Raw genomic sequence first — 14789 nt, forward strand, 5'->3', positions numbered from 1 at the left:
GTATAGCATTTAAAATATGACACTTAGTGAACTGGAGGTGGGCGTAAAGAATGGAGTACCCATTATCTGAAGACTTATAATCAGAAGATCCTAAAAAAAAAAACAAACAAACCCAGTGCCGTCGAGTCGGCTCCGACTCATAGTGACTGTATAGGACAGAGTAGAACAGCCCCATAGAGTTTCCAAGGAGCACCTGGTGGATTCGAACTGCCAACCTCTTTGGTTAGCAGCTGTAGCACTTAACCACTATGCCACCAGGGCACTTAACCACTATGCCACCAGGGTTTCCCAGAAGATCCTAGTAAGGATTAATTAATCAATTAAGGATTAATTAGATTAAGTTAAAGGTAACCTGTTGCTGTCAAGTTGATTTCAACTCATGGAGACCCCGTGTATATTTGTATCCCAGTAGCACTGTGTTGTTCCACAGGGTTTTCAGTGGCTGATTATTTGGAAGTAGATTGCCAGGTTTTCTTCCAAAGTGCCTCATGGTGGACTCAAACCTCCAACTTTCAGTTAGTAGACGAGTGTGTTTGCACCACCCAGGATTTAAAAATTAGGAGTATTTTATTTCTAATGCTTGTTCGTTCGCTCACTCTGTTTAACAAACATTTCTTGTATGAATGTATTCTAGAGGTGACAAACTACTTGGTGCCAACACCTTGACTGTCATTTTTCCAGCTATGCACTTGGCTTGGTCAAATCCCCAACCCATGATAGCCATCCCCTGCAGTGCCCGCCAAGTATGGACTCATGCCGTGGACCTCAGCACAACAGAAGTCCTCCTTGAAATTGGGTTGTCCTCTCTTGTTGCTGTGTTCTTTAAGCTTCTACACTTTTCGACCCCATTTACCCCAGCTGCACTTACTTCCCTGCCTTTCAAAAAAGATATCAAATAAGTAGTACTGAAAGGTAGATCCTGGCCAAGGGTTCTTTGACATCATCTGCCATTTAAAAATGGGAAGCAAGGAGAAATTTCACCTACTGAATATCACTTGAAGGCAGTTTTGCTGGGTGTAGCTATTTATTGCACATACGACAAGATACCTTCAGGTGATCAGTTCTTTATAGTTATCCAAAAATATTATCCACTTTAGAGTGGGGAAAACCAGGATATAAGGTTTTGAAGCATTAAGGTCATCCACCTAACATGTCTTCATTTTAATGTAAATCTGGAACTCTTTGTGAATTTCAGACTATTCTGTAGCCTTTGCATGTGTTTCTATGCTTGCCATGTACTTAAGTAGTTGATGGATTGTATAGCTGCATTATTTCATCGGTCCCTTGAGGATGGTTTAGTAGTTACTTGGTTTTGACTTCAGGTTTATTTTTCACTTTTCTTCGTATGCAGGAATATACAGAAAGATAAATAGCTAAAAATCAACTATGGGCAAAACAGTATGTATGTGTTTATGCACAGTTACATTTTGACTTCCATGTATTAATATGTAGAAATTGTACAAAACAAAGCATTCTTATTATGAACCTCAAGTTATAATCTAAAGAAGGAAACAAATACCTTACCATTTTCTCCATTTTAGAAGATATCAAACATTGTACAAAACAATGGCTTCTATTTTTCAGGTCTCAAGTGCCAGGACCCATATTTATTTTCATGGCTAGAAATGCAAGAAATGAATTAATTTGCTGTATTATCACACACAGTCTTATTTATTCACAGGAATCACGCCCCTGTGCCAGAACATACCTTGTCAGGAGTGGCTAAAACACTTTTTTACATGGGAAGGCCAATCACACTGTTTTGACTCTTTTCACAATAGGTTCCCAGCCCTGCAGCAAGTATGTGGAAAACCACAAATCCACATTAATTGATAAGAAGGCTGAAAAAAATCGTTTAGCCATACCATAGATTCTACTAACATAGATTTTGCGTAAAACCAATTATGACACAGATAGATAAACACCATTTATGTCTTTAATCTTTTTTTTTTTAATAACTCTACTTATAAAGCTTTGGTTGCTGAATTTGTTATTTGTACAAGAGTAAAAATACCTTAAAAACTTAAAAGACGCAGATGAAGAAGAAAACATTCGAAAAGAAGTTCATTGGAGCAATGTAATCGGAAATACTGAAAATCATCTAAAGGTTCGTCACTTGGGAAATAAATTTTAAAACTCCGAAATGCGTATTTATTGGGCTATTTTGGCAAACTGTAATCTATGGGCCAAATACAGCCCACTGCCTGTTTTTGTAAATAAAGTTTTATTGGAACACAACCATGCTCATTTGTGTACATATTGTCTATAGCTGCTTTAATACTGCAGTGGCAGAGTTGATTAGTTACAAGCGAGGCTGTATGGTTATCAAAACCTAAATAAATAATTATTATCTAGCCCTTTACAGAAATTTACTAGCCCAGAACTTAAGATAAAATGTCCTTTATTGTAATATGCACCATTATTTTATGTATCACTAGTAAAGAAAGAGATTATACTACTTAAACTATGACATGCCATCAATTGTAGGAAGGGTCCTGATTTAAGAGGTGTTAAAATGTGAAAGAAAATTACGTATTCGAATTGATGAAATGCATGCAGCACTTCAGATGAATGAACTACAACAGTTTGCGTCAACGTGGCTAGATCTCAAATGCTTAATGTTGAGTTAAAATAAAGGAAAATGTAGAACAATTTGTAGAATGATGCAAATACTGTGATATTATGTGGCTTTAAAAAACATATGAAACATTATTATGAATGCCTGTGAATATGAAAAAATACATATAAGCATTTTCAAAGACTTGGAAGGATCTAAAGAAAACTCAGAGGAGGAGAAAGGATCAAGGTGTTGGTAAAGACAAGGGGGGAATTTATTTGTAATGTTCAATTTTTCTAAAAGAGATGATTTATTAATAAATGAATTAAATATTTTTAAAAGCATTAAATCATGGAAAACTAGAAGAAAATATGTCAAATTATTAACAGTGGCAAATTTTCATAGTGAGAATGTAGATAATTGGGTTTTTTATTATGTTTCACAATAGTTTTAAAGAACCACATGGATAATAAAAGGAAAAAAGAAAGATGAGTCATATTTCTGTCTCAATCAAAAGAAACTAAGGTTTGAAGAAGTACATATTAATCAATTACCTGACATTACCAACTAATCCTGTTTTTCTACTAGAGCATTCAAAATAAACAACGTACAAGTCAGGGCCAAATTTCGTAGCTAAAACTGTTTTTTTAATAATGGTGGTACAGCTAATCTTTGAAAACAATACACTTTATTCCTCACCATGAAAAACCATCAACTGGAAAAGTTAAATGTCAGGTACAATTTCCTGAATAGAAATAGCTTGTCATGAGTCACATTATTAATGTACTGATGTCATTTCTTTCAGCCTAATCTCACTGGTTTTGAAAAATACATTGTGATCTCACACTGTTTTGTATATTGTCACATGCAATTCAAACCAGCCTGTTATTTATTAAATGCATTTGTTTTGTTATTTTTCCATAGCAGGGCTTCCTAAAATGTTCTCCGTAAATGTATTCAAAAGCTGAAAATTATGAGGTATAAATCTAACACCCACCAGATTATTTGTTCTGATAATGGGGATTTACTTAACTCACACTGCTTTCATTTAGGTTTTTGGGTTTTTGTTTTAACTGATCTTTTTCCACCTGGAGTATTTCACCAGAAATGATAAGCCATGTGGCTTGCCTTCAAGATTGAGAAATGAGATATGTCAGAGAAAGTGGCCACAGGAAATGCAGACATGGTGGCCTTGAGTCTATTTGAAAATTAAGTCCCCCTGCCACTAGGACCAAAGAAGAGTGATTAGTTTCTCACCACTGAACTCCATTTATTTTTTTTTTTTCTTTCTTCAGTTCAATTTCACCATTTAGTATTGAGAGCACAAGACGCCAGAGACGGTCTGAATCCCCAGACTCCAGAAAACGGCGTATCCACAGATGTGACTTTGAGGGATGCAACAAAGTGTACACAAAAAGCTCTCATCTGAAGGCTCATCGGAGGACACATACAGGTACCTCTCTGCAAGGCTTTTCACCGGCCGCTCAGTAAGAATCCAAAAGGAGACTGGTGCTTGACTCTGGAGCCATGCCCTGCAATGGTGGCATTTGGTACTCACCCATATCACACACATCTAGAGCTTAGTTTATTTCTTCTGGGCAGAATGTATCTTCTCTGTCCCCATCAGAAAAGGCTAAGTCTTAGTGAGCTTTAGAAATTAATGAAATATTTCTTCTATTTTGTTGGTGTGAAGGGGGTGATTAATTTTATCACAATCAGGGTTACCGCTTAGTTATTACATCATTTATCAGGTTCAAAAATGTCCTTGTGGCACATCATGAAAGTGTGGAAACGAATTATTCTCCTCTCTTAAAGTTAACCTATGCAACTGGTGGTGCAGTGGTAAGAGCTTGGCCGCTAACCAAAAGGTTGACGGTTCAAATACAGCAGCCACTCCTTAGAAACCCTATGGGACAGCTCTACTCTGTTGTGTGGGGCCGCTATGAGTTGGAATTGACTCAACAGCAGTGGGTCTTAATGTTTTACCGTCCCCACCCCAATCATGTTTTTTTTTTTCCCCTCCTCTATAACATTTCCCCAAATAACCAAACAAATAAACAACAACAAAAAAGTACAAATACATAGCACTTTGGGCAGTTTTACAAACATTTCCACATAATTTCATTTGATTTGCACTGATTCATTTTTTATATAGGGAGAGGGTTTTTTAGCATTCACAGTTTACAGAGAAGAAAATTAAGACCACAGGTGATTCATTGACCATCCCAGCATCCATCCATCCACCCATCCTTCCATCCACCCATCCTTCCATCCACCCACCCACCCACCCACCGACCCATCCATCCACGTACCCATCCATCCATCCATCCATCCATCCATCCATCCATCCATCCATCCATCCATCCATCCATCCATCCATCCATCCATTTACCCATCCACCCATCCACCCATCCTTCCATCCACCCATCCACCCATCCTTCCATCTACCCATCCACCCATCCTTCCATCCACCCACCCACCCATCCATCCACCCACCCACCCATCCATCCACCCACCCACCCATCCATCCACCCATCCACCCATCCATCCATCCAGGAAATGACTTAGTGATTCTTCACTCAGTCCCCTGCTCACCTGCATCTGTCCCCTGACTTTGGCTATCTCTCAACCAATATCACCTGGATCTCATTGCTTCTGGATCCTTTTGGGTACCACCAGGCACAGGGAAGAGACTAAGGTGGTAAGAGTACCCCACAACTACAGTAAGTTTTCTAAGAAAAGTGACCAGTGACTGGAATGTGTGAAGCTCAAAGAAGCATATAGAACAGGGAAACTCATTCACACACATCCCTGGTAGCAGTGTACCAAAGAACGAACAAGGCTTTGGCAGGAACTAAGATTTAGCACCTTCCTCAAACTGGAAACTCCAAGTACAACAGACTTTCATATGCTGTGTAAATAGTATCACCCTCTCAAATGTGTTAAAATGACCACACTGTGCAAACTGTTTCTCAGCTCAGGTAACAAAATAATTTAAATCGCCGTTTATCCCCGTTTAGTAGCCCACATTATTTCAGAGTATTCCCAAAGTATTTCATGACTCTGAACCATGAGGTTAAGAATCATTTTTTGTGGTGAAATCATGGGCCAGGAGATTTGCATGAAGTTAGAAAAGCATTATAGAATCTGGAGTTTTACTTTTATTCTTCTGAAACTTTATACTTCTAGTATTTCTAAGATAGTTAATTCGACACACTTTTCAAACTGTCTCTTCCATTTTTCCTCCCTACTCCCAATTCTTTTCTCTTTTCTGCTTAATTCCAGATTCTTCCCCTTTCCATTGGTTTTGAGCTTCCTTACAAAAGATTTTTACCTGTTTCTTAAAAAGCAAAAAAAAAAAAAAAAAAAACTGTCGCCACTGAGTTGATTCCAACTCATAGTGACCATATAGGACAGAGTAGAACTCCCTTTCGAGTTTCCAAGGAGCGCCTGGTGGGTTTGAACTGCTGACCTTTAGTTTAGCAGCCATAGCTCTTAACTACTATGCCACTATGGTTCCCACCTGTTTCTTAGGATTGCTTTTTAATCAACTTCTTTATCATTAAGGCAAAGACGGAATTTAGAGAAGACATGGAAGTAGAATAAGCACATTCCATCGTATCAGTATGTAACCCGTTGCCGTCGAGTTGATTCTGACTCATAGCGACCCTATAAGACAGCGTAGAATTGCCCTATATGGTTCCCAAGGCTGTAAATCTTTATGGAAGCAGATTGCCACATCTTTCTCCTGCAGAGTGGCTGGTGGATTTGAACTGCCAGCCTTTTGGTTAGCAGCCAAGTGCTTAGCCACTGCACCTCCAGGGGTCCTTTGAATGCTAAAGTGGAATGAATTAGTTTGACTTATTAATGAGATGAAATCACAGACTTGTAGGATCAAAATGGACTTTCTACGTCACAGGCTGGTTTCTCTCCTAGTTAGGGGGACCCTTTGCGTGTCATCTCTCACAGAGAATGCATCAGTGCTCTGCACTTTTCTGCGCGCGTATTTTCTTTTTTCTTCGGTCCTCGCAGCAACCTGGTAGTTGCATTGTCATCTCCTTTTTACCAGTGTGATGCCTGCTTTAGTATTGTTCCCACAGCAGTGATTTTCTCACCTCTTCTTAAACATTTCAATTAAAGTGACAGAGAGCTTATCTGCAAGACAAGTTGGGTGAAATCTGTGAAGGCAGAGTCTTCATCTTTACGGGGTTGGATTTTCTCTCCCAGCATTGTTTGGCGCTCCGTACATCCTGTTCGAATGGGCTGGCCCTCATTATCACACTGGCTAAAAGTGGCCTCTCTGTAATTTTCACTCGCTGGTCCTGGTGTTCTTCTCAGTGCTGTCATGAGCTGCTGACATCTTCATTTCTCCAACTCAGACATTCTCACTTCTCTCAGCCATGTCTTTCTATATACTCTGCAATTTATGGGCTGTGTCTTTTAAAGTTTTCATACCAAAATTTGAGGGAAGAGATCTTGGTAATGAACTTCTCTTAATTCATGCAGAGATTAAGGTAAGTATCCCTGTTAGGTTATCTGAAGCAGGAGCTGCTGACAACAGGATTTTGTCCATCCCATGTATGTATAACTGATTTCTTTTAAATTGGAACATGTAATGTTATATTCCTACTTGGAGCTGCCCCTCAAATGATGGCTTCCGTTTGAGAGTATTGCATTCTTTATTGCCGAAAGTGTTTAAACACAAGCTGGATAATCTTGTGTTGCATAGGAGAATTATTCTGAGAGTTGGATGTATATGTTCAAGTCTAGAAATTATTATTCTAGATCTGTCTTACTGATTTGGACTCATTATTCCAATTAATTGAATCCGCTTTGGTAGCTCTCCCTGCCTCCTGGCTTTTAGTATTTTAATTCTGCCCTTCAGCGTCTCCATTTTTGCCACGTAATTGATGAACGTATGGAGTAGGACAGGTTCAAGGAAAAAGCCCTGAGACATGATCCTAGAGACTTCTTTTGAGGTTGGTTTTACTTCTTTAACCAGTAGCTGAGAATCCACCTAATTGTCCTACATCCAGCTTACATTTCTCTCCCATGTTGTTGTTAGTTGTTGAGTTGATCCTGGCTCATGGCAACCCCATGTGTGCAGAGTAGAACTGTTGCTCCGCAGGGCTTTCAAGGCTGTGACCTTTCAGAAGCAAATCACTACACCTGTCTTATGAGGTGCCTCTGGGTGGGTTTGAATGGCCAACTTTTTTGTTAGTACTCAAGCACTGAACCATTTGCATCACCCAGGGACTCCATTCTCTATTTCATAAAACCCACTGCCACTGTGTTGATTTCAACTCATAGTAGAACTATCGCATAGGGTTTCTAAGGCTATACACCTTTACAGAAGCAGACTGCCACATCTCAGGCTGCCACATCTCATAGTTACGTAAAAAAGACCTTGTCAGATTCCTGCCTGAGTATACCATTCATTCATTCAGCAGAGAGATGCTTATTCTGTACAAGGCAGAGCCCCCTGAACTGTCAATCTGATGACACTATTTAAAAAAAAAAGAAAGGAAAGAATAAAATGTAGTTGATTTGCTACAATTGGTTCAAAGCGAGTCCATGCTAGCACCTGATTTGTAATTATATATGAGATTTCATAACATATCATGCAAAACTGAACACCACCAGTTCTATAGGGATTCAAGTTGGCTTGCATTGCTTTTAATAAATATCTTCTTAGCATTACTTTGCTTCAGGCACATTGAGTAAGCTATTTGTGTGTGACCGATAATAATGAATGTGGAGTTTGGGATTATAACAGATGACTTGTGAGAACCATGCACGGTGTGGGTTATGAGCACGTAGCAATGAGAAACTTTCTTTGAGAAAATCATGTTAAATTTGCCATTTAATACTTGACCTCTTTGTACTTTTTTGGTAATTGATAAGTCTTATGTTTATGGAGGACTTATACAGTAAATTAAACATATTTGTAGGAATGTGAACAAAGAACATTTTCTAGGTAAGAGCTAAGAATTTAAAGTAAAAAACCATGCTGTAAGAATGCCTTTTTTAAAATTAAAAATAATTAACTGCATTTTCATGAATGTGCAGTTTAGATAATAACATAAATATTTGACCAAATATTTTAAAGTGTGTTTATTAATTAATTCCTGACTATGATATTTATAATGAAACCCCGGTGGCATAGTGGTTAAGAGCTAAGTCTGCTAACCAGAAGGTCCACAGTCCATATCCACCAGGAGCTCCTTGGATACTCCATGGGGCAGTTCTGCTCTGTCCTATGGGGGGTTGCTATCAGTCAGAATTGACTTGACGGCAATGTGTTTGGTTTTTTGGTTTTATGAGTCAAAGGCAATGGTTTTTTTGTTTTGTTTTGTTTTGTTTTGGTGATAAATATGTTTAGACTCTTCATTAAAAAGGAGGAAAAAATACATCTCAGCAATCATGTATACATTATTGTCAGTAGTTACGTTGTTCATGTTCACTGCTGGTCTAAATTGTGTGTGTTGAGATGAATATGTAAATTAATATAGTCATTTAAATCTGTGCTGTACATAGCTATGAATTTCTGTCATTTTAAGGATTCTATTGCTTATGAATGATTTAAATTTTAATTTTAGAATAAGATAGTTTTATGAATTCGGTATTGGTGTTTGGAATTCTCATTGTTTTTAAAACGGTATGCCACAGTAATCTCTAAATCTCTAACACTCAGACATCAGTAATTCCTGCAGCCACTAGATGGTGCACCAGAACTAGCTGTTATATGTAAGAAAAGGGTCCAGAACAGATAAAACTACAATCTTCTAGTAGTATGTACCGCGTGACTTAAAAATGGAATATGATTATCAGTTCTGGAGAATATTACAATTTAATGATAAATTTTTTAAAAAGGCAAGATAAAACCAGATTTTTCAAAAATTGCAACACATAAAAATATTTGATATCTAAAGTACAGTGGAAACCCTGGTGGCACAGTGGTTAAGTGCTATGGCTGCTAACCAAAAGGTCAGCAGTTCCAGTCTACCAGGTGCTCCTTGGAAACTCCACGGGGCAGTTTTTCTCTGTCCTGTAGGGTCTCTTTGAGTCGGAATCGACTTGATGGCAATGAGTTCTTTGGGGTAAAGTACAATAAAAAAAAAAAAAGAAAATTAAATTCACAGTTCCAAATGAATCTGGAAATATTCTATATTCCAAATTAATAACCTGCCCTCTGATGATTCTTTGAGGCTCATTTAGCCAATCTTGTCTATTTTTCATTTTAATTCATATACCTGTAGATTTAAAAAATTAGTAAATTTACAGCAGTCACATTCCTTATCTATCTGGCTTTGCCAAAAATGATTCATATCTGAATTTTGCATGTAAAGCCATATATGTGCTTTTAAAGAAAAGAACCACTTTTGATTAAAAAAAGTTTCCAAAATATACCTTGTCCTACCTTTATCAAGTTAAGAAAACTGTGCATGATTTAACCCTTTTCTTCAGGAACAAAGCCTTTAAAATTAATATTGTGCTATAATTAATATTAGACGACTATATATTTGAAGTACACACGCACACACACCGATCCACTTCTCACTGCTGTACCTGTATTTCTTGCCTCTTAATTTGACATTTTACCTTAATGAATAAGATCCTCAAGTGGTTTAACGCTGTCCCTACAAAGTAAAATCATGGGTGTTGTGACAGCTATGCATCTTGGTGGCATTTGGGTTTTCTTTCATATTCACAGGTGCTTAAGATTGCTCGATCTGACCTTCGGATAGAGGAGGCACTACTGTTCCTAATTTCACATCTGTATTCACTAATTAAGTAACTCATGGCATGTAAACCTCCCTTTCAGAACCCCTGTCTAGATTAGTTAGGTAAAGCTTCAGGCTTAGTGATGTCAAGATTATTAGCAATTTAAAAGCAAACTGACTGCTTTCAGGAGAAAATCTTTTCCCAGAAAGTTGCCGGTAAGCTCTAGCCAGACAGTTTCCAAATATGAGACATATTAGTAACTGCTGAGAAATAGGAAAATGTAATAGAGATAATCCTAAACTTGAATTCAGGAGACATAGGTTTGAATCTGTTTTTACCCTGTAACCATTTGAGTGAACTTAAGATGCTCGTCAACTTCTGTGAGGCTCAGGCTTTCTGTTTCTTTTTTAACTTTGAACATAAACATAGCAAATCATTGCATAATTACCACAGGGGACATCACTCATCTTCAGATCCCCAGTACAAACAGTGACTAACACGTAACAGGGACTCAATAATTATTTGTTCAGTTGAAATGGTGTGTCTAAAGATATACAAATATAAACCCATTGACATCTGGTCTATTCCAACTCATAACGACACTGTAGGAAAGAGTAGAACTGCCCCATAGGGTTTCTAAGGAGCAGCTGGTGGATTCAAACTACTGACCTTTTGTTTAGCAGCCAAGCTCTTAACCACTGGGCTGCTAGGGCTCCAGATACAGATATAGATGTTTGTTATTCTTGTGAGTAAGTAGGTTCAAAACAAGAAAGTTTGGATGAATTAGTACATACTCGTGAAAATGAAGCATAATTATATAATTTCTTTACGTCAGATTCTACTAATTTAAAATTTATATAATTCAGGAAATGTTCGGACTCATACTCATACCGACCCTATAGGACAGAGTAGAACTGCCCCATAGAGTTTCCAAGGAGCGCCTGGTGGATTTGAACTGCCGACCCTTTGGATAGCAGCCGTAGCATTTAACCACTACGCCACCAGTGTTTCCATAGGGTCCCCGTGAGTCAGAATCGCCTCAACAGCCCTGAGTTCGGTTTTGGTTTGGTTTTTCAGGAAATGTGGGGTAAAGTTGTTGTTAGGTGCCATTGAGTCAATTTTGACTCATAGCGACCACATGTGACTAAGTAGAACTGCCCCATAGGATTTTCTAGGCTGTAATCTTTATGGAAGTAGATTGCGAGTTCTTTTATCCCGCAGAGCCACTGGGTGGGTTCAAACTGCCAATCGTTCAGTTAGTAGCGAGCACTTAACCATTGTAGCACTAGAGGTAAAATTAACTGTTGTTTAATAAGCCCCTTTTTGCCATCATTTTAATAAAATGATACTATAAGCATTGTTTTAACAAGTACATTCAAAATATTTAATAAAACATGTTGTTGATGGTGATGTTAGGTGCCATCTTGTTCAGTACCTACTCATAGCAATCCTATGTATAACACAGTGAAATGCTGCCCAGGCTTGCGCCATCCTCACCGTTGTTGCTATGTTGGAGCCCGCTGTTGCAGCCACTGTGTCAGTCCATCTCCTTGAGGGTCTTTCTCTTTTTCACTGACCCTCTACTTTACCAAGAATGTTGTCCTTCTCCAGGGACTGGTCTCTCCTGATAACAAAAAAATGTTCAGAGTAATTAAGATGAAGTCTAGCCATCCTTGCTCTAAAGAGCATTCTGGCTGTATTTCTTCCAAGACAGATTTGTTCATTCTCCTGGCAGTTCATGGCACATTCAATATTCTTCTCTCACACCATAATTCAGATGCATCAATTCTTCCTTTAGTCAGTAAACTTCTGTTTGTTTTCCAAAACTTACCTTGATTGTTTCCTTGTCTGTTCAGGCCTCTGACCATACCGCTTCCCTAAGACAGGTAGAAATTTCATCCTCCGTGACTTAGAACACTTGGTGGTGGTGCTGCTGGGTGCCGTTGAGTCAATTCCAACTCATAACAACCCCATGTGACAGAGTAGCACTGCCCAATAGTGTTTTTTTGGCTGTAATCTTTACAGGAGCAGATCATCAGATCTTTCTCCCTCAGAGCTACTGGGTGGGTTTGAAGCACCAACCTTTTGGTTAGAGCACTTAACCATGGAGCCCAGGTGGCACAGTGGTTAAGAGCTTGGCCACTAACCAAAAGGTTCCACTCTGTCCTGTTGGGTTGCAATGAGTCAGAATCGACTCGACCTCAATGGGTTGACATCTGATGGGGCATGAGGGTAGGTGAGGGGAAGACCTTTTAACGATTGCCCTGATTTCTAGCGTGTGTGGCTATGAAGGGGAAACGCTATTAACAGAAACGGAGATCACAGGCAGAAGAGAACTATGTTTACTGGGAACCTGAAACGTCTCAGGCACGGTGCTAAGCTCTGCTACTGCTTTATGTATTTAATTACATATTTAAATCAAGTAGCGAGATTAGAGCACTTGTCCAGGATGTTGTAGTGGAGAAGCATTGGAACTGAGATTCAAACCCTGATGTCTGCCGAGCCTGGGCCATCGTCATCACATCACCCCAGTCTCAAGTCTGTTAACAACCTGCCAGGCTCCCGTGTTCACTGGAGCTGCATGCCTGTGTGGTCCCTCCAGCAATAGCTACCTGTTTAGTGTTGGTTTCCAAGGTAGTTTGAAGTAATAAGATAGCAAGCTACTTTAAATGATCTATTTTTGAGGCTTTTCACTAATTTAAACTGGGCTTTCTCCCCCAGAAAATCTACTGCTGTTGAGTCCGTTCCGACTCATAGCAACCCCATAGGGTTTTCAAGGCTATAAATCTTTACAGAAGCAGGCTACCACATCTTTCTCCCATGAAGCCGCTGGTGGTTTCGAACTGCCAACCTTTTGGTTAGCAGTCAAACACCTTAACCACTGCACCACCAGAGCTTTTTCTGCAGTCTAGTAAAATTTTTCTCTGTTAGAAAGCCAGAGCATTAATATTTAAATAGTTTTTTGACCACCGCAACGCTAAAAATTAGACAGAAACCTTAGGAGGCGGTGACTTTATGTTAATGAGGGAGGAACAACTCAGAAAAGGAGGATGAGAATGGTTGCACAACTCAAAGACTATAACCAATGTCACTAAATTGTACATGTAGAAACTGTTGGATTGGTATATTCTCAACAACAACAAAAAACTAAATAAAATTTAGAAAAAAAATAGTTTTTGAGTGCTTTCTCAGCATACATCTCTTTGAGAGCTGATTGGGGCAATACAGAGATGAGGACAGCAAGGAGTTCTAAGCCTGGTGAGGGAGGCAGCCACCTCTGCACATCCCCACCATGTAAAGCGTGGCAGAAAGCCGTGCAGCACTGAAGGAGGTCGTGGATTCTGACCGGGCAGTGCCATAAGCATCAATGATCTATGTGAAAAAGCACATTTTAGTGCTGCTGCCGAAAAGGAAACAGATCTAGATTGGTTCCAAGATGCTATGAAAGTGTTGTACTCATTTTTTTAATGGGGAAAGGGTGTGTTATTTTAACCTATCTTAGAGAGTTTTGGAAGTTTTGGAAACCTTGGAAGAAAGGCCTGGTGATCGACGTCTGGAAATTCAGCCATTGAAAACCATATGCAGTGCAGTTCTACTCTGACACACATGGAGTCACTGTGAGTCAGAATCAACTCAACTGCAACTGGTCTTGGGTTTTCCTTTGAAACATAGGTACCCATCCTATGCATACCAAAACCAAATTCATAGTGACCCTATACGGCAGAGGAGAACTGCCCCATAGGGTTTCCAAGGAGCAGCTGGTGGATTCAAACTGCTAACCTTTTGGCTAACAGCTGGGATCTTAACCACTGCACCACCAGGACTCCATCGTATATACAACCAAAAAAAAACACAAAACCTGTTGCTGTCCAGTCGATACCAACTCATAGTGAGTGACCCTGTAGGACAGAGTAGAACTGTCCCATGGGGTTTTCAGGAAGTACCTGGTGGATTGGAACTGTTGACCTTTTGGTTAACAACTGAAGTCTTAACCACTACACCACCAGAGTTTCCTATCCTATAGCTGATTAAATATAAGTTTAAAAGTTTTACTTTATTTAATTTATTTTAAAAAATAAATTAATCTTTTTTCAGATATTCAAAAATATAAAGACTTGTTAAGTCCTATCAATTGTTACCTCGGTTAAATAGATGAATTACCAAATGAGTTTTGTGTCTTAATTCTATTTGTGTTAGCACATAAATTATCAGCATATATTGAAAATTAAAAATGACTGCATTCCCCTTTTTCCTTCCTTTGCTTTTGGCTTTCTTTTATTAATTCTTTATCATGCATTAGGTGAAAGTTCACAGAGCAAATTAGTTCCCCGTTGGATAGCTCATACATAAAGTGTTCATGACATTGGTTGCCTTTCCCAGAGTGGGGCAGCACTCTCCCCATTTCTGCCTTGGGTTCCCTGTTTTCTTTCCTCCTGATTTTGTACCCCTTCCTGCTTTGTCATCTTCACTGTTGGACAAATGATATCCTTTTGATCTCGTATAATTG

At 38.9% G+C, this 14789-nt stretch overlaps 1 protein-coding gene across 12 annotated transcripts in view; it reads left to right on the top strand.

The window, feature by feature from the left end:
• Positions 1-14789, top strand: part of KLF12 (KLF transcription factor 12) — a 502486-nt gene that overhangs the window by 466438 nt on the left and 21259 nt on the right. For all 12 annotated transcript variants that reach the window (XM_064270037.1, XM_064270039.1, XM_010589411.3 and 9 more), the window contains one exon: positions 3853-4010. In XM_064270037.1, coding sequence (XP_064126107.1) covers positions 3853-4010 — 158 coding nt within the window. The remainder of the gene's footprint in view (positions 1-3852; positions 4011-14789) is intronic.

Source organism: Loxodonta africana, chromosome 17 (genome assembly GCF_030014295.1).
Source record: "Loxodonta africana isolate mLoxAfr1 chromosome 17, mLoxAfr1.hap2, whole genome shotgun sequence".
In the NCBI taxonomy this organism is placed as follows: domain Eukaryota; kingdom Metazoa; phylum Chordata; class Mammalia; order Proboscidea; family Elephantidae; genus Loxodonta; species Loxodonta africana.